A 23555-nucleotide genomic window follows, 5' to 3' on the forward strand; every position below is an offset into this window, starting at 1 on the left:
TTATTTGTGGAAAGGATCTGTGTTAAAACGCTTTCAGGTCAAGGCCAAATCACTCAGAATAACAAACTATTTACTAAACGTTCGTGTGAGCAGTTGGTCAGTGGATACAAAATCCAGGATACCCTAAAATGCACAATAATGTCACCCCCCGCCCCCTCTCTCACCCTAAGAGCAGCCATGGAGACTATAACGCGTAATATAACTGCCCTGCCCACTTCGTGCCACTTTGGAATTACGAAAGCGCGCTCAGAAGAGCGCATTTGATCCAAAGGATTGCTTTGTGGCTTTAGCGTGAGTTGCAGTCGCGTGTGTCAAAAATTGAATTGAAGAAGCACTGTCGTCTTATGAATACGTTTTAATTCCACGCAACTGGTCGTCTTGTTTGTTTATGTGATAGTGGTAGACAGTAGCCAAGACTTCGGTGATTTTATCCAGTGAATTGAACTCACTTTTTTTTTTGACGAGGTTCGAATCTCCTCTCACACTTCTTTGGACGTGACTCGAACGTCGAAGAAAAAGTTCGCTCTCAGAACTTGTTAAGTGGCAGGGGGAGAGAAAAAAAAACACTATTTTGGGAAATGAGCCAAAGTAGCAGCACATTATGGCCAGCGGGGGACAAACCGGCGACCGGCCAACATGCCCAGTCAAAGACGGAAGAAAGTTGCTTTTTGGCCATAAACTCCGCAGGAGGTGAAACGGACCAGCTGAGGGAAGCCAACAACGCGAATATTTATGGAGCGTATGACAGGGGGAAACAGAGCTGTCAGAGAGAGGCTGACCCACACAAAGATTCGCCCCATACGCAATACCGCGTGGGCGACCCTTGTTCCATTCCAGCCTGCGCCACCATCTCGGACACAGCCCGCGACTTCTGTAAAGCCGTGTCCGTGTCTCTGGGGCTCTCCGCGGACTCGAGTGACACCGGCGACGTGGCTTCCGACCACCTCCAGGCCACCGGCTGTATGTACCAAGCGGGAGCCGCCAACCCCGCCTCCTTGTCGGCCGCCAAGTACAGGTGCTCGTCGGGACAAGAGGAGCGGGAAGCGATGTTTAAAAGTTCCGAGACAACGCTGCCCCAACAGCATCCCGCTACCACTTCTTCTTTGGAGTTCGCGCTAGCCGACTCCACTGAACTGATTTGTAAACAATTTGACCACATGGCCACCGTTTTCACGCCGTCCATGTCGCACGACTTGGAGCTCGCCGGACGAGCCTACAAGCCATTTGAGGTGTCGTCGCCAGACTACGGTCCGGACAACTGCGGGTACCAACTGGAGCCATACCGCGTCAGTGTGAAGTCGGAGGAGCTGAACGAAGCGTGTGAAGAGGCGCAGTGGGGCAACAACTACTCCCATGGCGACAGGTACAACCCTCAGCTCTGGGGGGCGAGGCAGTGTGTGCCGATGCCGCACACGAGTGGGGCGAACGCGGCTTTCATATGCGAGCCATACGAGAGGAGCACCGGGCGAACCGATCAGTGGTACCCCTCCGGTGGGATGGTGATGCCGCCTTACGCCAACGCCAACGCCAACGCCAACTTCATCAAGGCGGAAATGGGACAATGGGTCGATGTCTCCTACGACTCAAGGTAAACAAAAACATCACACTTAAAAGTACACAAACAAACAAAAAAGGCATCCACAATGAGACTACAAAGACGACAAATGTGACTTAAATTAAATAAAAATGAGCCAACTAAATTTAGAAATGAATAAAATGTAACCCCGGGAAATTATTGAAACAGTTTATTTATTTATAATTTTATATTAATTACACTTGCACTATATTGCTATAATATGAGTTGTGTCCCAAATAATAATTTCTCCCTGGGGATGACATTTGCTCAACTATTTTGTGTTCACCTAGAACGCAACACAACCAGATGTTAATTAATATACCAACATAAAGAAAAAAACCTTTGCCAAAAAAAAAAGTGTGCTTACCAGATTAGTGACTTTATGACCCAGGGTCATGACTGGGCTCAAGTATTAATTCTCCCCTTGCACTTGACCAATATCAGGAATCTCTTAAATTTAAATGTAACGAAACCCGAATTACTAACTGCTCTGTATTCTAATATTTATTGTTTTGCTGTCAAACTGGTGGCCCAAAATGTTTTCACATTGAACTGTGCATTTTGGCAAAACTTGTTTAGTTAAGACAAACGTATTCCTCATTATCTAAGCATTGTTTTAAGTTTAGTGTCAAGTAAAAAAAAAAAAACTTGCCTTAAATGACAATTATGTGACTTGAGGAATTAAATGCTATATTTTATGGCTTAGCGTGAAACTCCTGCATGTGGCGTGCATATCTGGTTTAGGGGTTCTGAGTTAGAATCTCAGCTCAGATATTTCTGTGTGCAGTTATCATCTTTCATTTTCCTCCCAGATTCCATAAACATGCATATTACGTTAATTGACGACTTTTAACTTGTGAGTGTTAATGGTTGTTTTTCATGATGTGGTGTGTGACAACTAATCCAGGGTGCACCCCGTTTATTGCTGAAAACCAGCTCGGATAGACTTCAGCTCACAGCATGAGCGGGAGAAGTACATGAATATTTATTGCCTGATTTCTTAACAACAAAAACACAAAACAATATCTGAAAATACATTAGAAACAATATGTTTTTCTTTTTTTGTCTTTTTCAAATAATAAATTGTTTTAATTAATGTTTACTATGGGAACTTAATTTTTTTATTTATAGTATATAAAGAAATTATAAATTATCCGTATCACATGAAATTACAGCAAGTGGATCAAATCTTAATTGAAGTCTTGTGTTTTTAGCTACAAAGAATGGCTGTAAGGAATTAAAAGAAACAATAATTTTTTGAAAACTGTCATCAGAGCTTAGCGGACAACAGAGCGCGGCGATGTCCCGCGGTCATCCCTCATGCTTGTGGGTACTTTCTGGTATTGGTGGTCTAATACAGCTCTCTACGCCGAGACTATCAATCAAATCATATTGTAGGGAATTACTGAACTGCATCCATGACAGTGAAACTTGCTGTAGCCAAATCACAAATTAGATCACAAGGAGAAACAGATCAAGGCCAAGCTACGGCCAAATGTTATCTATATGTGTACAGTAGAAACGTATTTTTGAGTCAGAGGTTTTTCGATTTTCACCTAATAGCATCTCTGAGTTTGTTAATTGCTGCTGTTGAAAACCCAGTTGAGAATTCGTGCTCGTAGATTGATTAGTTTGACACAGGTCTGCATTAGTTTAATGCTGGTCTGATCTGAAACTTTAAAGTGCAGTCCAGCACACTGAAAACTCCCAACTAGTTAAATTGCTCAATAGCACTTTTTTTGTGTGTGCAGACGGCCGATACCAGCACCAGTACTCAAAACGTGCTTTAGTAGTCACCGATACCACTAGTACCCCACAAAACCAATAATAGATCATTTTAAAGACAGACCTATTTACCCCAATGGCAATTTAAACATTTCTAATTTCCAAATTGAGTACTCACAAATACCACTAAGTTTGATTAATACAATTTCTATTAAACCAATGACAATGTTAAATGACAGATCATTTTAAAGAAAGCTTTTGACACAAGGCACAACAGTCTCTGATTTATTTGAAATAAATTAGCAAAAGTGCAAAACCAAGAACTCCATGAGTTTTAGTACTTGTTCAAATAAATTGAAGATACAGCTTCAACTATGAACCTACAAATGAACTACAAAGTTGGAAAATAGGGCTGGGTGATACATCGGAAAAAATGCCGATATTTATATAGATTTTCTTACCTATTCAGAAAAATAACATTAAATTAGGAGACATTAAGAGGGGGAAAAAAGCAACAGGTGTGTTTATTATACAGACTAATATACACAAGTAAATTAAAGCACTATGTTGCCTGTAAGACTTCCAGCAGGGAAAATAGTCCTTGGTGACAGGTATCAGCAGACTCTGCGAGTACTTGATCACTTGAAATAAATCCAGTTTTCACCCCAATACCTATACCTGGTATTGGTACTCACCCATCCTTTGTATTGGGTGTTGCATGCGGTTCGATCCAAGTACAATAGGTTCATTATTCCATCATGATTATTCCATCGAGTATATTGGTAAGTGGATTAATTTAGGATCTATAACAAGACCCGAACCTTCACTTTGTTCAAAATACATCATGCATGGCTAGCAAACATGTCCGCTGACTGAGGAGAATCCCCATGCCTGCAGCCCAGCGAGGAGCACAAGCAATGCTCTTTGCTTCCATTTGACTCATTTTCACTAATATTCTTCTGTACAGTAATTCAAAATGACTTTCCACAAATATAATCAACTCATATTCTTGAAAAAGGACAAAGCAGCTTTGAACTAAAAGCAAATTTTTTAAATGGAATTCTTGAGGAGTTACTGTATGTTCTCAGTTCTCCAGATGTTGGGACACAATGATGTCACGGTCTCATGGTACGCCACAATGAAATCCAACTAATGTAAACACCAGACTTGGGCTGGTTACTGGTTAAATGGATTATGTTTTTGTTTTTTTTAAAGGTTTCAAAAAACGCTATTAATGACTGTCACCGGTAATGATTGTCATTTTTGAGGAAGAAAAGGGCCGCCAACAGGTACTAGTTGGCCCCAAGGACAACATGAGTCGCATCACGGGTCTCTTATAGAAATAGCACACCAGTGATGGGACACTGTGACTTACTAAGAAGAATGAAATATATATATATTCTTCTGTACTAAATATACTATATTTTGTTTAAAAATAAAATCGTCTTGTTTAGTGGGGAAAATGTGTTTTTATTTACCCAAATATTTCCCAAAAGGTCATTTTAGAGCTGAAATTTGAATACTGTGATACCGCGATATATATATATATATTTTTCACGGTTAAATTAACACAAATATGACACGAATCTGCATGTCTCGACATGACCCATGTATGTAGGAGACAGCTTTATTTCTGTGTCAAAACGGGAACAAACTGTTTTACGGCATCATCATAATCGTCTTTGTGCGTGTGAGTATCAGTTTTTAGATTGTACAATACATTGGTGTTATTCATGGATACTGCTCTCTCAATACATTGTACATGTTTAAATGTGTTTGCACTATGAGGATCAGGTTCTTAAGGGGATACTTAACGCATTGAGTCATTTTCAGCAGTAAAAAGTTCATACTTTGTCCAGAATAAATTTGATAACTTCCTTATTTTTCATGTACATAAATTAATCTCAAACAGTGATGTTGTTCTACAAAGTATCCCGCCTTCTGAGTGTGCTGTGGACACAACCAACAAAGGACCTGACATTCAAAAACCCGCCACAAGAACGAACCTTGGGCATTCTATGGAGTATAGAAAATGATTGTTTCAGATTTAACAATACTTTAAAAGAATAACCAGCAACACAGCGACACATTTGATCAACTGTTGCATCCATTTACGACCCCCTTGGCGCCATACGTACTAAAACGGGGAAAATATCTTGCATGAAATGCGCCACCAAGGCATCAACTGGGCTGATGCCCTGCCAGGAGCACTCCAACGTGGGAGAGCTTCCAACGTGGGAGAGCTGGCAACGTGACTTTGCCAACCTTGACAAGGATGTGCAAGGACAAACATACAGAAAGGAGACAAACTGTTTAACTACAGCAGCCTGCTCCAACGACAAACTGTACCACCTTGACGTTTTCTTGGATCTTTACGGTCTCCTCAAGGTGGGAGGGCGACTTTCATCTATCAAAGACTCGTTCAAACATCATGTGACCAAACTCATTATATCTCACGATCGCGATGAAGTAAAACACCAAGGAAAATGATTCACCATCAATCAAATCATCTCTGGAATGAGCAGAACTGTTGCTTCTTTCATCCCCTGATGTGTGATGCGTCGTAGCAACTTATGAATGAGCAACTTACCTGCTGAACAGTTGGAGCCGTCTATGCCCTTCACGTACTGCGGCATGTACTGTTTTGGTCCTCACTAGAGAGGGAAGGAAACAACGAAAACGGTATGGGCTTTTGTTCAACTGCTTTTGCTCCCGCGCCATTCACATTGAATAGTTGGGAGGACCGGTGTACAAACGTGTTCATAAATGCACTAAGGTGTTTTACTGCTGTTAACGGTGCAGTCCGCCAAATACATTGTGACCAAGGAACACACTTTGTTGCAGCACAAAATGAGTTTAAAGCAGCCTTGAAGGAACTAGATACCAAAAGATTGACTACATTTTTGTCACAAAGAGAGTGACTTCGTGATGAACGCACCACACTTCAGTCTCGCAAGCGGAGTGTGGGAACGCCAAATAACGACAGTCAGAAATGTATTGAATACCACTCTCATGTCACTTGCCCATGGTAGACTCAATACCTTAAATAAAAAAAAATAATCCCCACTTGCTGCTGACTGAAGATGACATCACTTGTGCTGAGGAAGTAGGTAACGGACCAATCAGGGCTCGGTTTGCAGACCAAACCCAGAAAACAGGTGAGCCATGATTGGTCGTTACCTACTTCCCCAGCACAGGTGAGGTCATCTTCAGTCGACAGCAAGTGGAAAAATGTGTTTTTAAAGGTATTAATTGTACATGAAAAAATAATAAAGGTATCAAAAATAATTCTGGACAAAATATTAACTTTTTACTGCTGACAATGGCTCAATGAGTCAAGTATCCCTTTAAGATATCACAATTGATAACCACCCTGGACATGCAGGAGTTATTGGAGTGGACTAGCATCTTTGCAACTGGATTAGACTACCCCACTAACTGCCTGCAGCTCATAAGGTCATGGAGACCTATTTAAGACCAGGTGGTGAATAGGAGCCCTGCAGGGAACTGTTCTGGCACCATTGCTTTTCATCCTATATACACTGTAGAATTAAATTACATCTCTCCCCATTGTCACAAAAGTTTTTGAAATGAGACTGGACTACAAACACGCTGTCCAAAAAAGGCCAGAGGAGACTGTCTTGGGGCGAGGCTCAGGTCCTTTCACATAAAAGTGGACTCCCTGAGGGCTAATTTTATAACTCCGTCACAGCAGCCATCTTTCAGAGAGTGGCCTGCTGGGGCAGCATGATATTACGTCCTGAGAGTAGAAACCTGGACAGGCTGATTGAGAAGGCAGTTCAGTTCTTAAGAGTCCCCTGAAGTCAGTGCGTATGGTGATGGGAGAGGACACATGAGTAAAAACAAATTGTATATAGTCAGTCACTGCTGTTTAGCAGGTGTTCAAAAATGGCCGCTTACCTTAGCTTGGATGAAGGAACTAGGGTGAGTAGGGAGCTTTCAACAAAAATCTTCGTTTCAAAACAAATAGTCATTAACAAGTTCAAACTAGTACAGTACTGTATGTCTCATATTGGTCAATCGGGGCCTGTGTCCAAATTCACGAGGCTGGGTCCTCCGAAGCCCGAATTTGTCGGCTGGATGACGTCACTCCTGGCGCGACTCGACAACACGCACAGGCTGACACATGAATGGAGTGTCGGTCAATGCGCGACCGGCAAGCCGCATTGACAATCAATTCATTTATAAGTCCGTGCGTGCGTGCGTGCGTGCGTGCGTGCGTGCGGTTTTCTTTTTCTTGGTAAGTCCGTGCGTGCGTGCGTGCTGTTTTCTTTTTCTTGTGTCTTGTTTGACAGCACCGTTTATGTGCTCAGTTTGAATTGGATGTTGAAGTGTGAATTAATAAAGAAAGCAAAATAATAAAAATAAAAGTCCGTGCGTTCTGTCGTGTCGCGTCGGGAGTGACGTCATGCAGCCGACAAATTCGGCTTTCGGAGGACCCAGCCTTGAGAATTTGGACGCAAGATATGTGTCTGATTGAATGCATCTGCTTCCTGTCTTCTCGCCCCTCAGCAAATCTCCGGCCAATCATAAATCACACTCTGTTGGTTACCTTTAAGGCCTCCCAGAAAATTGGAAATACAGAATTTATGAGCAACACAATTGCAGTGTTAGTGCGACAGTGTGCAATGATTATTTTACGCCAAATAGAGGTACGTTATGGAAGCGTATTGCATTAACTTAAAAAAAAAAACCTCCTGTTTTCTGACTAATTTTTTTGAGGAGCTCTGTTTGTTTGTATGTGTGTGTGTGTGTGCGTGCGTGCGCGCGTGCATTTTTTAAATGTTCTGTTTTTCATTTTCTTTTTTGTTTCAATATGTTATTTATAATTTTCAAGCTTTCCAAAGACACAAGCTGGTGCTCTGTTTTTAGGATTTTTTTAAATTATTTTTTTTAAATACCTCTGAACTCCAAATGACTTGTTGCAGACTCGCTAATGGAGACCCGCCTGCAAAATGTTTCCATGGAAACTGTTAGCTGACTAAAATTATACCGATCTATTGACAAATTAGTTCGAAAAACGGGATAAAAAAAAAAAAGAAATCAAGTGAATACAATATGCTTCCTTAGTACGTGTACCACCACACTTGAATCACTGAAGTTGAACTTCCCTGCAGGTCGAATAATCCACACTGGCCGTATTGGACCTGGCAGGCCAGTTCTGGCCCGCAGCCCGTTCGTTGGACGCTCCTGCTCCAGAGGGATTTCAAAGCGGAAACTTGTAGTGTGGATTTGAAATACATCTTTTGTGGCAGACACTTAGAACTTTTCTGACACGCCTCACTGATTATTTGTCTTGACCACTGTTGAGTGTTAAGCAGAATTTATGTGAGCCTTACTTTGGACTCCTTGTACTGCATCTGCAGTAAACTGTTAAGGTCTTCACAAACAATTTGAAACACACTTCAAGCCAAAATAAACAGTTAAGCTAAGTAATAGCTTCCCGGCTCCTCATGGGTTTGTTTTTTGTTAACATTGACATAAATTTGGGAATGTACTAATGCATTGTATTTTAAGATAAGCACAATTATCGCTAATGGGACGGAACGGTTTCCTGTATCATTTTCATTCAGGATTACGTGCAGCTGCCTTTGTTAATTTGGGTCCTCTGAGATCTACCATCGCAAACTTAGCTGGCACATTTCTCACTTTTACCCTTGATGGAGCTCTCACTAGTTGCTGAGTTATAATTCCACTCTTACTACCCCCCCCCCCCCCGCCCCCCAACCTAAGTCGAACTGATACTGTCTTGTGTAAATGTTTTTTTTTTCTTAACTCATTTTGCCCTTGTCTGTTTTACTATGAACCTTGATATCTGAGTCGTCGTTATGTCTGGATGTTTTTTCCCCATCGCTGTCTGTGCGCAAAGGCTGACGCTGGGTGCATCCTGCTACCCCCACCCCCACCCACCCCCCAACCACCACCCACCCAGTCAGTCCCATGGCTGCACTTTTGACACGCAAATATTTCCCACACCGTCCCCAGTCCCAAAACCACGGTTAGGGGCTGTCGTTTTTATTACGCAAAGTGAAAACCTATAACTCACACTGTTTTAACATACGCAAATGCCTGCACATGGTTTTTATTAGAGGTTTAAGTGGAAATATGACTGTAGTATGCCCCAGCTCTTCCTGTTTATTTTGGGTGTAACTCCACAATCAGCCACAAGATGTTTGCACACTTATGTTTGACACTGTAAATTGGATAGAAGTGGAAGAGGAGTGAAAACAGGAAGTATTTCAAGCTCAGTCTCGTTTTTGCGGAAACTTATTAAATGTGAAATCCTCTTTAATCCTGATTTCTACGCCTACAGAAAGTGACGGCTGTAGGTTAATTTTGTAATATGCGGTAGTTAGATCCATTTGATTATACGAGTGTCGCCTTCCTAATGTTCTGATATTAACGTGTACACACACATTGTGTGTTTCTTGTGGCTAACTGTAGATTTGAGACTGGCAGAGAGCACATGATCCCCATGGAGTTCTTCTATCCGCCGCAGAGAGCATGTCTTATCTGTTCGGACGAGGCATCCGGATGCCATTATGGTGCACTCACCTGCGGCAGCTGCAAGGTTTTCTTCAAAAGAGCAGCAGAAGGTAAACAGGATCAGAAATGAGTATGTGGTGTGAACACACACACCGCAACATCTTTAACTTTTAGCTCAAATGACACATTAGATACTGCCCTTTTATTTGTGACCTACACGTGACATCTGCTCTCCTCTTTATCCAAAGGCAAGCAGAAATACTTGTGTGCCAGCAAGAATGACTGCACCATTGATAAACTGAGGAGAAAAAACTGTCCATCTTGTAGGCTGAAGAAGTGCTTCGAAGCTGGGATGACTCTCGGAGGTAGGGTGGACTAAATTACTGTTGTCTCACTGGACTTTGAATCAATTTTCACAATAAGATAAGAAAAGAGCATGCTTGTTCCACAGCATAGATGGCCTCATTCCTGAAAGATGCGTACGTTGTGTTTTATACTTTTCATATATTAAATAAATGGGTCATTTTCATATAATTTGACAGGACAGGAAAGACATGGCTCACTTAATTTCCTTATGAAAATCAATGTTTCTGATAATGAGTATTTGATTTATTGCCTCTTTTTACCACAGGTCATAATTGTTTCGAAGAAAAAAAAATACTCTGAAGCAAAAGTTTGATATTAACTCATTCACTGCCATTGACGACTATAGACGTCAAAGATTCATGTGAACTATTTCTATTAGTTTAACTTTTTTTTATTTCATTAATTTTTTATGAAAACCTAAATGTTTTTGTATTGTTCATTTATAACAAATATAAACTTTTTGATTAATCGTGAGTCAACAATTTAAGTCATGTGATTAATTATGATTACAAATTTTAAACGTCTGACGCCCCTCATTTTTATTAATCTTTTAAAATTAGGGGCGTCAGGCGATTACGTTTTTTTAATTTTAATTAATCACATGACTTTAACTAACGATTAATCACAAATTGTATATCTGTTCTGAATGAACAATTTAAAAAATTCTATATTGTATCTTCAACATAACTGAATTATTACTTAAGCAAAAAATAATTCCATAAGCGGCACACATTAAATACTGTATTAATCCGATTACATAAAAATGATGTCACTTACCGTGTTATTTAATGTAAAAGTTCTCACGTCCAGATGAACCCTTAACTATTCCATTTGCAATCACAAGCACGTGCTGAATTCAGGTGCTGTTTTAATGAATGGTAATAAGCTCAGTGTGTACTGCATGAACAAAACACATTACAGGGAAGGCGAAGTAGTAAAAGTATTAGTGCTTTGCCAAGAAAGACCAAGCACTTCAGTCTCTCTCCACGGCACATCCTCCGCAACTCTCCTCAATTGCGGCATCATCACAATAGGGGATGTTAGTGATAATCAAGCCCCTGACCGAGCTGCCGTGCAATTTCGACCTATTTCATTCACTTCCCCTTACTGTCAGCCACATCTGCTTGTCATATTAGGCTGTAAGGATTGACATGTAGTGGGCTAATTTTGGTCTTGTGTTCAATTTCCTCTCCCCTCCATTTTTTCATTCTGTTTACGCTTGAAAATTGTACAGCAGGCACAAAGCTGACATGTGACAGGTGAATTAAAGCAGCAGACATGCTGGTAATTTGGCCACGAGTCAGTGACAAACCCATGGAGCAAAAATGCCTTCTGATGTAGTGATTGGTCATAAAAAGGCACATCTTTTCTAGTTGGTGCTAAAGAGAGCCTCCTTTCACGTATGTTCTCATCATAAGTGTGTTACTCACTTGCGGCATGTCACATATATTATTGGCCAAAATATTCTACAGTTCCTCAGTATTTTATTTTCCCTCCTAAAGCTGTTTGTGAGTCATGCTATTTTTTTTCAGCTAAAATTAAGTCTTTATTTGTGAAAAACAAAAATGTTTTTGTGTTTTTCCACAGACAAAGTCGATGCAAAACGATTTGCACATTTTTTTTCAGCACAGTGAGAACAAAACCGAATAAAATTTGATGTGCAGCTGTGGTAGGAACACGATAAAGCGATTACAATTTGACTGTAATCCAGATGTGGATTTGTTCCATAATTCTGGTGCAAATTAGCATTGTTCAGCCATGGTGGAGGTCAGCACTTTACTGAGTGCCTAGTACTAGTTCATCGTGGAATAGTACATGTAGTTTCATTTTTAAGATATACTTAAAAATGGAAAGCCTTTCAAGAGAGGCAAACAACAGTTACTTTTTATGAATTTTCTTCAATTTGGCATCTGCTCAAGTATCTCATTTAATTTCTGATTAAATGAATTCCTTATTATTCTTGGAATGTTATTTCCTCAATAAGAGCGAAGGAGCTTTTTCATCGTGCAAGGGCAGGATGCAGCTCCTGCAAGCTGTCCTCATTCACTCATCATCCTGCGCTAATATTTGGAGCTCGTCATCTGAAAAATGAATCGAAAAATGAAGGTTCAAGGGAGCAGCTTATGTGCAAGACAGCTCATCTCCTTGCATGGCTTTTATCAATTTATCAAACAAAATTGTTCGTGCGTCATCACAATGTAGGAGACGTCATGAGTCCTACCAGCCTACTTTTACAAATGAAAAAAAAAATAAGCTATTCGCAATACTAGCGAAGCCTGTTTGCTGGTAATATCCCCAGCAAGCACTTTTAATTAAGCATTTTTATTTGATGTTTGTCATGGGATCAACATGTAGATACGTTAGATTTGCAAATGATACTTCTTATATAATTTGCAATTTGCTCTCACCTCTACCTCATTTGAGGCTGGCTTAAAACTTGAAATTCAATATTGAGCGAACTGAGCCGCAAAGTTGGGTGGCAGTTTTAATAAGAGTCTCTCCACAGAAACTACGAAAGACAATCACGAGACAGTTGACATTTACTGTCATTTAGCAGGTAGGAAAATTAACCACGGAAATTATTTTGACCTGCATACAACTTTTTGTGTCCTCAAATTGGGACTTCCACTCTGGCAGAATAATTCTAGAACTGTACAAGGAAGGAAACACATATGTAAATTTAGTTTTCCTCCAATTCTGTAGCATCCAAAAGAAGCGACCAAAGTCGGAAATCTGGTTGAAACAGAATATATATATTTTTTGTTCTATTAACAAGCCATGAATGAGAACTGAGTCTCATTGTAATCAATGTGATGCTTATAAAAACCTTTGGTGTTTATTTTCACTTTGGAGGGCTACATCTTACAGGTTTTGTTACTTGGGTCACACTGCTCAGACTGGTGAGTCCACAGATTTGAGATTTGACACATAGCCTATTACTAATTCCATACGAAAACCATATTTAAAATTCCATCTTAATTTTAACTCATTCACTGCCATTGACGGCTATAGACGTCCAAAATTTATTTGAACTATTTTTATTAGTTTAACTTTCCTCCCCCACTTTTATTAACAAGAGTATGAAAACCTAGAAAAAAAATATTGTACATTTAGAACAGATATAAAATTTGTGATTAATCGTGAGTTAACTATCGAAGTCATGCAATTAATTACAATAAAAAATATATATCGCCTGACGCCACTAATTTTTAATAATCTTTTCTTCTTCTTTTTTAAATCGCATCAGTAATTAATTGCATGACTTCAATAGTTAACTCATGATTAATCATAAATTTTATATCTGTTCTAAATGTACAATAAAACAAATTCTAGGTTTTCATACTCTTGTTAACAAAAGTGGGAAAAAAATGTAAACTAATAGAAATAGTTCAAATTAATTCATGACGATGAGAAATAACCTTGGGAGGTCATGCCACATAATAACAATTGGACTGAGGTCAGGAATCTTAACTGGGCCACTCTAGAAGACATAATGATTTACGTCCAGGCCACGAGGCAGTAAAGCACTCCTAAACCATGACCTCTGCAGGATTTAAGAAGGCTAATATTTTACCAGACGTCGTCAGCATTTTACCATAGATCAACACACGTCAAAGCTCTTAAAGTATGACTAAGGCAGATTCTTGAACAACAGTTTTAACGCTGAACGACATCAACGGTCTTAAACCTCAAGTTAAAAAAAGCGCCATCATTATACGTTAATATTTTTTCTATGAACCCTCATTTGATTGACTCAACAAATCATGCATCAGTTTGGTCTGTAAGTGTAGGTTGTCACATGCAGCATCTGCCACAGGTCGGTGAGAGCACCTTTTTCCATTCGCCATCTCTCAATTTCAACTCGTGCGCTTTTTCCCATTCTCCATCTCTCAATTTCACTCTGCTTTTTAGTGGAGGATGAATCCCAAATGTAATGCAAATGGCCACGATTTACCCAATTGTGTGCTTCCCTGCAAAATCTTCTAGGTAGGAAAGAATTTAAAAGGAGTCCAAAAAATAAAAAAAAGCTACCCCTCGAACAAAATGACCGCAGACCTTTCCATCACATGAGACGCATCTGTTCAATCTGACCCAAAAGTTTGGGAGATTAGAAGATGAGTCTGGGTATTGTTGGCTATAATAGTTTTTTTTTTTGGTTAGGTTTAAAAAAAAAAAAACACTGACTGCATGAAGCATTTTTAAATTGATCATTTGTGAAATGACTTGAATTCTCAGAAATGCAATCACCCAGTCTGCCTTTTTCAGATCTTTTTGGCATAACGGCATAAAAAGACAAATGAATGTCGTACAGGAATGAATAAAGTTTTCTGAATCTGAACGGTTGACTTTTCGAAAATGACTTTTTGCCTGATTCATCATTTCTAAAGCACCAATCTCTTTATCTTTTTAACCACAATTGATCCAACAAAACAATGACACTGTATTTGTTTTTGTTTTTTCCTTTTGCTAGCACGTAAACTGAAAAAGATTGGACAGCCCAAAAATGCCCAAAGGGAGCAAATTATTATCAATAAACCAGAGGCTATCCAGAATTTATCGGTCCTGAATTCCAACACCCAACAAGTGGTCTTCATGAACATCCTGGAGTCCATTGAGCCGGAGGTGGTGAATGCAGGCCACGATTGCGCCCTGCCCGACTCAGCAGCCTCTCTGCTCAGCAGCCTCAACGAGCTTGGAGAAAGACAATTGGTCAAAGTGGTCAAATGGGCGAAAGGACTCCCAGGTAAGGCACCGGTGATTCAAATCATTTCAAAAAGTAGTTTTTTTCTTTTTTTGCATATTAGACAATCCAAGACAGTCATGCCACAGGACCGAAAGCATCATTGTTCAATTCAGAAATTCAGGCAGCAATCCAGTCGATGAAGGACATCAAGTTCTTTAGAAACAAGATGGCAGATTTTCAATTGTGTATGGAAACTGATGCTAATGTTTTTTACATGGGATGTTAGAATAGGCTGCAAATTATTTACATTTTTTTCCTTTTCTGACTAGCCCATGTTGGCATTGATCTCACTGCAATTGTGAGAAAGAGAATTGCTGTTTGGATGGAGAAATGCAGCATAAACATCTAAAAATCGGAGTTGTCCATTGGTTATGACAGAACTTGATAAACAGGAAAGCAGAACAAAGCTGTCTGAAAAAGTAGTGGCCCTAAAATTGATCCATGAGAAATCCCACAGGGTATTGTTGAGGAAATGCTGACACATTAAATATATTTTTATATTCTAGATAAGTCAAGACATGTTAAGCTGTTTTAAAATGTCTTAATGTGTAATCACTGCTTGTAGGTTTTCGGACCCTTCATGTGGATGACCAAATGACTGTCATCCAGAATTCTTGGATGACCGTGATGGTGTTTGCCTTGGGGTGGCGCTCCTATAAGAACACCAACGGCAGCATGCTGTACTTTGCGCCTGATCTCATCTTCAATGAGTAAATGATCACATTCAATTGACATATAATGACACGTTTCTTGCTGTCTCACATCTTTTCCATTCACTCGTTCATGACACCCTGTTTATATGTAGAATCACAAAAATACATTATCTTAGTTTTCTCTCTCTCTCTCCATAAAATAGAGATAGTTGCAGTCTTTTAAGCCTTATTAAAGTGAGGAACATTAGTTCTTATCGTAAAACTGTGAGGGTGCTGCCGAATGAAACTGATTCAGATGAGAATATTGGTTGCCACAGACAGCGGGGCGACCCAGTAAGAAATTCTATTGCTAACGAAAGGAACATATAGAATGTATTGTATTGTTGAATTGTTTGTAGAGTTATTTAAATTTATAAAAATATATTCTTTTTTGTAAGTGAATTATTTGTAGGGTACCTCTTTAAATCTATAAAAGTCTTCTTTTTTTTGTGAATTGTTTTTTTTGTTTTTTTTTGGTTTAGTGAATAGTTTTTAAGGTATTTATTTAAATCTATAAAAATATTTAATTTTTTAAGGGAAATTGTTTTTAGGGTATTTATTTAAATCTGTATATCTTTTGTGAATTGTTTGTAGGTTATTTATTTAAATCTATAGAATTTTTTTTTTTTTTTACAGCATGGTAGCTGGGTCACTTATGAACCAAAAGGTTAAGTGTGGTGTGCTCATTTACTTTGAGTCCTCAAACCTAGTAAGCATTTGGTAGATAGGGTTGGGGGCAAAAGCAAAATTGAAACGCAATTGTATGGCCATTAGTCTATTTTTCCTGTTTGTACTATTCTCAAACGTGACAACCATACTGCAATTATGCAAAGAGGCAACAAAAAGGGACAAATGGAGTGTATATATGAGGTTGGGCTAGCATCGAAAACCAACATTATTGAAAAAAAATAAAAATGATCCTGTAATTATAAAAATTGTGGAACTAAACACTTTTACCTTTTTGTTTTAAGACACTAATGCATTTCTGTCAATTGCTCTGCTTATTTTAAAAGATAAAAGGTAGAGGAAGGGAGCTTTTTTTATGTATTCATTTATTTATTTTTAGGATGGGGTTTTAGATAAAGTTAGGCCATGCATAATTCATCTCTACAAACAGTCTGCACTGTGACTCAAACCCAGAATCTCATGCCTGTGAGTGACATACTAACCACTAGACCACTGTGCTGCTTATTTATCTTATTTGGAGACACTCCAGCACAAGCAAGTAACTTTCTTTTCTTTTTTTCGAATTAAATTATTGGCAACCAGTCCAGGGAGTAACCTGCCTCTCGGCCAAGGTCAGCTGTGATGGGCTCCAGCACAACCGTGAGCCTAAAGAGTGAAAGCAGGATAGAGAATTGGAAACTGGTCATGAAAAGGTATCCCAAAATGATGTTGAAATCAATTTCCGACCATGTTCTCCTTTAGGCTCCACTTAAAGACTTGCAAGTTGTTAAAATTACATCTAAGAGTACATTTAAGACACTGACTTGAGTGTCAGGATAGAAGACAGATTACTCGGTTGTCTTCAAGGTGTTGGTGGATTAGCAGCTCCAAATTGGAGCAGTGAATTACGGCTGGTGGAGCCCGTGTAATTCAGAAAAGGTGGGTAATTTGAGCTATTTGAAAGAAATGTGAGCGCTAAGTGTTAATGGACTCAAGTGCTGCTCCCTGTCACTTGGCTGCTTACCGTCTCTCGCCAAGCCAGGCTATCCTTTAAGAGTGGCAAAAAAAAAAGCTGGCACGGGAATTGTAATGAGACACCAAATTCAGCAGTGATTGAATAATTGTTGTGCTTTTTTATGGAAAGCGAGGTGGAGGCGTACCTGGAGCTCGCCATGGCATCGAAGCTTGAGCAATATGTTGGGCGCCTTGCACTGAATGCACTCTTCTAATTGTCGCAAAGAGATTGGACTGCACATGAAAGACGAGTGGGAGAGATCTGAAAACGAGAATTAATTGGAAGGGCGGCCTTAGCGGAGTCTCATCAGTTTGGTGTCTGTAAACGCAATGCATAGACATGCACACATTTTTTTTTAAACAAAGGCAGCAGTCCCCAAAATGATAGTGCTGCAAGCCATTTTATATAAATATTGTGGTAGATTGACTTTATTGCTTGTATCCAAATAGTTGGGTCTTCGTACTGCCTGTCTAGTGTGAAATTACACTAAGACACTAAATCTTAAATTAGCTACACTGCAAAGACTGAAATCTTAAGCGAGATATAATTTCCAAAATGTAACTTAAATTTGCTTATTTTGCTCTGACAAGTTATTTTTGCTTAACTCAATTACTGCCATGCATTCATTAAAAAAAAAAGATTATTAAAAATTAAAGGCAAGAGGCGATTACATTTTTTTTAAATTGTAATTAATCGCATGACTTCACTAGTTAACTTACGGTTAATCACAAATTTTACATCTGTTCTAAATGTACAATAAAACAATTCTAGGTTTTCATACTCTTGTTAATGGGGGGGAAAAATGTAAACTAAAAAGAAATAGTTAAAATGACTTTTTGATGTTTATAGCCGTCAATGGCAGTGAATGAATAAAAAAAGGAAAAGAAAAGATTATTAAAAATTCGGGGCATCGGCCTATTAAAGTTTTTAATATTAATTAATCGCATGACTTCACTAATTAACTCGCAATTAATCACAAATTTCATATCTGTTTTAAATGTACAATAAAAAAATTCTAGGTTTTCATACAATTGTTAACAAAAGTGGAAACAATTTTAAACTAATAGAAATAGTTCAAATGAATTTGACGTTTATAGCCGTCAATGGCAGTGAATGAGTTAAAAACGTGTTAATTTTACAATAAGATTAAAATAAGATAGTCAGACAAGATCATTCTGCTTATTTTAAGATACTCAGGGTTAACTTAAGGTACTGTGAGTCTTAAAACAAACATTTTCCACAATTTAAGACGACTTACCAATATCACAAGGTTTTGAACTGGGACTTCATAGATTAAATTTTCTTATTTTAATATTTTGCATAAACTTAAATAGTTCTATATATTACAGATTGAAAAAAAAGTCAATATTACTTTTCAGTCTAAGAATATTATTTTCAAGTAATTTCTTATTTGTCAAAATCTTAGTTAAATTTAAGTCGAAATTTCTTAAGAGATAATTTGGTTTATTTGAGGTAATCATTTTCTTATTTTACTAAATTTTTCTTACATTTTCCTGCATTGCAGTGTTATACTTATTTGCGAAAGTGATTTGGGTTTGGCACACTTTTTCCTCACTAAGTCAGTTAACCATAATATGTCCCCTTTAAGTATAATTTGTGATGTATAAATGCATTTTCCCACAGACACCTGTTAATCTGCCCCTGGCTTCTATCTGAGGAAATACAAAATTTATCAGGAAGTACAGTTTGTAAGGTCGTGCACCAGTTTGAGCAGTTGGGATCAGTCACATTGTGCGGAATAATCTAACATGTTCCATTAAATTTCCATCCTTCCATTTAGAACTGATGAAATATTATTCTTTCTGCTTCGTCTTGGTTTCATAAGCTTTTTTACAATGTGGTTATTTCCTATTAATAATAATTTTTAAAAAAGCGATTTAACACTTGTGTCGGACCTCTGGTCACTCGCTGGCCTGTGCTTGTCAGAATGGGAAATACCCAATTTTTTTTCAGACCTAATATCGTTAGAAGGAAAATCCACTTTTGTTCCCTTTGCATTACAATTTTCACCAATTTGGCGGTAACCTCACATCTCCTCTGCTGCAGCTCATCATCACACAACCAAATGTCAGACGTGTAAAAACATTTGATGCCTCACTTCTTTTGTGATTTGAGCGTTCGTTCCCATGACCTCGCCTCCTCACCCAAGCGCTCTTCTTTTCATTGGCAGGCAACGGATGCACGTCTCCTCCATGTACGAGCACTGCACCCGAATGAAGCAGCTGTCACAGGAGTTTGTATTGATGCAGCTCACGCATGAGGAATACCTATGCATGAAGGCCCTGCTCCTCTTCAGCATTGGTGAGTTGGGATTAGTTCATGGGAATTTCAGTTTGCCTAACTAGTCTATATGTGAGATGAAGACTTGGAGGTGTTTCACCATGTACCTTCGGGGTCTTGTGGGTGGAGCTGTGTTTGAATTTTGAAAGAAAAAAAATTGTGTGGGTTCAAAAAAACAATTCTAATTATTATAGGGTCCACTGTAAGGCTAAGTTGTAATATCACCATTCACCACTATATACTACTAGAGCCGTATATAGGGAGAGTTTGGCCAGTTTTGTCAGTAGGGTAACAAAATGGCGTCCATATGTCATGTGGTCACATACAAGGTTTTTAGTTAACGAAAACTAATGAAAAAACTACAACTAAAATTCAAAAAACAATTTCATTAACGAAATAAAATAAACAAAAATGCTTCTTCTTTTTTTAAACAAAAACTGACTAAAACTACATTTTGTGTTTACAAAACTAACTTTAATTATAGCAAAAATTTCCTTTGTTTTAATCTTTGCTAATTCATTGAATGCATTAATTAGCCTTTTGGGGATGATTTTAAATGTGATTTTAAGTAGATTTATTTACCTGGAATAAGGACGTTTGAAAGTGTCACACAGAAGTGACATCATAGCAGTCAATAGAAAAGAACCTTCAGATGATGTCGAGCCGAGGCGACAACAAAATGCTTTAACCCCAGGTGCTAGCTAGCTAGCTCCCATGGTGCTCGTTTACCTGCTAGGAGGGAGCTAGCTAGCTAGCTAGCTAGTAAGCATCAATGGCTAAAGCCAAACTGTGGCAGAGTTTTTACTTTCTGGACCTGGATTTGCCACCTCTGCGCACAAGTCATACACATTTAATAATAAGTAAATACATAAATAAACAAAAACTAATACGGAAACAAACTAAACTAAAACTAAGCATTTTTTTTTTAAATAACTAAAACTAATCAAAACTATCAGAACCGGCCTTAAAACTAACTACATTTAAAAAACAAAAACTCAAAATGAAATGAAAATTCCAAAACTATAACAACCCTTGTCACATGACATATGGACGCCATCTTGTTACACTGCTGAAGCCGAGTTGGCCAAACTCTCTCTCTATACGGCTATACCGGTAGAGAAGTAGATTTTTCAGGTATCAATACTTTGATGTATTTCTTTTTCTAATGGCAATGTTCCTATATTTCAAAAGAAAGTCTGCACTTTATACCCGGCTTGTTACTTTGTTCAACTTCCACAGATGAAGAAACAAAGTAAAACAGATGTTACGAGAGAGCGGTCAACATAAGGCAGGGGGAAAAAATGAGGGACGGCAGCAATACAGAGGAACGTTAACGATAATGACGCAACATATTCCCGTCAATGAGCTAATTTAAGAGAATTGTTTGATGTTGCAACTACAAGAATGAATTGTGGGATTAGTCAACGTTCGCAAAGCTGTGGGAACATGTTGTTTTGATCGTGTCCAGTGATTTTCATCTTTTCAGTACAAGCACTATGCAAGTTAATAAGATGGAAGCTCTTTTGTACTGTGCAGAGGTTATTTTTGTTGTTGTAGGAGCATCTCTTTACTTACGTACATGGACAAATTTCTTTCTGTGGCCAGCGGGGGGAGAAACTTGAAATTGACAAAAATAATGAAAAAGAAATGTCTGAACGTTTTTGTTGCTGCAGTTCCAGTGGAAGGTCTGAAGAGCCAGAAGTACTTTGAAGAGCTGCGCCACAGCTACATCAACGAACTCCGCCGGCTGGTTAACGTTCGCTTTCCAGGCAATTCGGAGAGGTTCTACTACCTCACGCGACTGATGGACTCCCTCCACATAGTGAGATGCACTCCTTGCTAATAATAAGACTTTTTGCTGTGCTTGAAGGAACAATACCGATATGTTAAAAACAAAAAAAACATTCAAACCTTAACCTAAATAGAAAAGAACCATGTGAAATTGAATGCAATAATGAAGGCTGTTAATATGACACGCCGATAAGACAGATTTGAAAAGTTTTTGCACGTCGTTTCTAATGCGGACTCTGATATCAATCTCACACAGGTTATTTTTCCTCCCCCAGCAGAGCTTAATTAAACGGAAATTACTTTTTATTTTTTTAAAAAGGACATTCACTCGCAGCCGTTTTCACTGAAGCAACCCCCTTTGCTCCCAGCTGTTTTCCTGCATATTAGTCTCTCTTCTTTCTCCAGGAAGCAAAGTATATTTGTTTTCTTTTATGTTTCCGTTTTGAAGCAATTAGCATTAGAATATAGCTAAGGTTCATCATCATTCACAAATCTATTTAGAAATGTGAGTAAAATAGATTTTTTTTCTACATGGTCCTGGTTGATCTCTTATACTCTGCTGCCACAAAATCCTTCAAGTAGGATCTTGAACCATTTTAGGTTCTTCTTCAGTTCAGAGGCTGCGTCAAAAGCCTTCTGTATGCTCTAGCATAACAATAAAAAACGTGGCAATATTTAAAATAGAACGTTTTTATACATTTTTGGTAGCAAATGAGTTCAGATTAAAAAAATTATGCATAATGGTCAATAAAAAAAGGATGTTTTTTCTTATGGAAAGCGTGAAATGGTCCACCGTGAATGGAATGAAAACATTGGACATTTGAAGACAATCATGCTAGTCAATATTTGTTCAGCAAAATGTGTTGAAAATTTTGCACCTTAATGTGTATCTCTTATTTAAAGTCGGCTGGGATAGGTTGATTGGTAAAGTAATACAAATCGGCAGAATTAAATTTCAGACTTGTCGTTGATTTTTTAATGTCATTTCTCCTGCGTTTCAGATGGTGAAGAAACTGCAGCAGTTTACGTATGACCTGTTTCTCCAAGCTAAGTCGATGAACGCCAAGGTGAGCTTCCCAGATATGATTGGAGAAATCATCTCTGTCCACATACCGAGAATCCTGGGAGGTTTGGCCAATCCCATCATGTTCCACGAGTAGCACGTGACATGTTTTGGGGGGGATTATTTTCCCATCAAGAAGTAACACATCTTTTGCTGCCAGCCTGGCATGGCTTGTTTCCTGGCAATTATGAGTTCATATTCTTTTTTTTTTCTTATAATTGTAATCTACTCTTTTAAGCCATATTTTGTTTCCTTGGTCACAACCGTGTGAGTTTTTGTTTCTGTTGTCAGTCCGAGCTGAGATGCCACAAAGCAAAGTCACAAATGAACATCACACCAACCATATTGGAAACACGTCATTATGTACACCTACACGTTTGACAAGGCTAGGAAATCCAATAAAAGAGCTGGATTTTAAAAAATAAATACAAATCTGCGTTTACAAACAAAATATTGCTTAGTTTTTTGTTGTTTTTTAATTAACACGGTCAGATATTTAATGCAATGAGTCACTCCAGAATTTTGTGGCGGAGTTATTTTTGGGACTAAAATAAATATAACGTACTTTAAAAAAAATTTAATTAAATAAAAACGGCCAGTAGCAGTGTTCTTTTGTACCATGTTTTTTATAGTGAACAAAAAGTTGAAAAATTTAAATAAAAGTAGAATAAAAAAAATAAAATCAATGAAAAAAATGCATGAATAATGTATCCATTGTGAAGTGTTTAGGAAAGTGCTATATAAATCTGATGCATTATTATTATTATTATTGTCATATGTGGACCTTGATCGCTATAGCTGCATATATCATCTACAGAAACAGGATAGCCCACATTTGTGTTCTGAAGAATTTGGTCATACATCCTGAACAAAAGGGGTCCAAAGACTGACCCTTGAGGAACCCCCACATCATTCGATCGGATTCAAGAATTCTAATGGTCACAAAATTCCTTCAAGTAGGATCTTGAACCATTTTAGGACTGTTCTTTTTCAGCCTGTTCAACAATATATTATGATCAAAACACTGCATTGAGATCCAATAAGACGAGAACTGACACCTTTCCTAAGCAAGTCTTCAATCTTGTGTCATTTAGTACTTTAATGAGAGC

The 23555-nt window shown here is 38.4% G+C and overlaps 1 protein-coding gene and 1 long non-coding RNA gene across 2 annotated transcripts in view; one reads left to right on the plus strand and one right to left on the minus strand.

The window, feature by feature from the left end:
* LOC147160924 (uncharacterized) overlaps positions 1-7702 on the minus strand; it is a 29167-nt gene extending 21465 nt beyond the window's left edge. The window contains exons 1-2 of the long non-coding RNA XR_015097348.1: positions 7223-7702; positions 5892-5955 (exon numbers count right to left, since the gene is read on the minus strand). This is a non-coding gene — a long non-coding RNA (uncharacterized LOC147160924). The remainder of the gene's footprint in view (positions 1-5891; positions 5956-7222) is intronic.
* On the plus strand, positions 221-23024 carry ar (androgen receptor). Its single transcript, XM_086097830.1, has 8 exons — positions 221-1588; positions 9767-9918; positions 10057-10173; positions 14646-14918; positions 15484-15628; positions 19483-19613; positions 21266-21414; positions 22385-23024. Exons 1-8 carry the CDS (start codon positions 579-581, stop codon positions 22541-22543), a joined length of 2136 nt encoding a protein of 711 aa, XP_085953956.1. The 5' UTR covers positions 221-578; the 3' UTR covers positions 22544-23024.
* The last annotated feature ends 531 nt before the right edge of the window (positions 23025-23555 follow it).

The sequence above is a fragment of the Leptonotus elevatus genome, chromosome 16, assembly GCF_054856555.1.
Source record: "Leptonotus elevatus isolate MCC_2025b chromosome 16, RoL_Lele_1.0, whole genome shotgun sequence".
In the NCBI taxonomy this organism is placed as follows: Eukaryota; Metazoa; Chordata; class Actinopteri; order Syngnathiformes; family Syngnathidae; genus Leptonotus; species Leptonotus elevatus.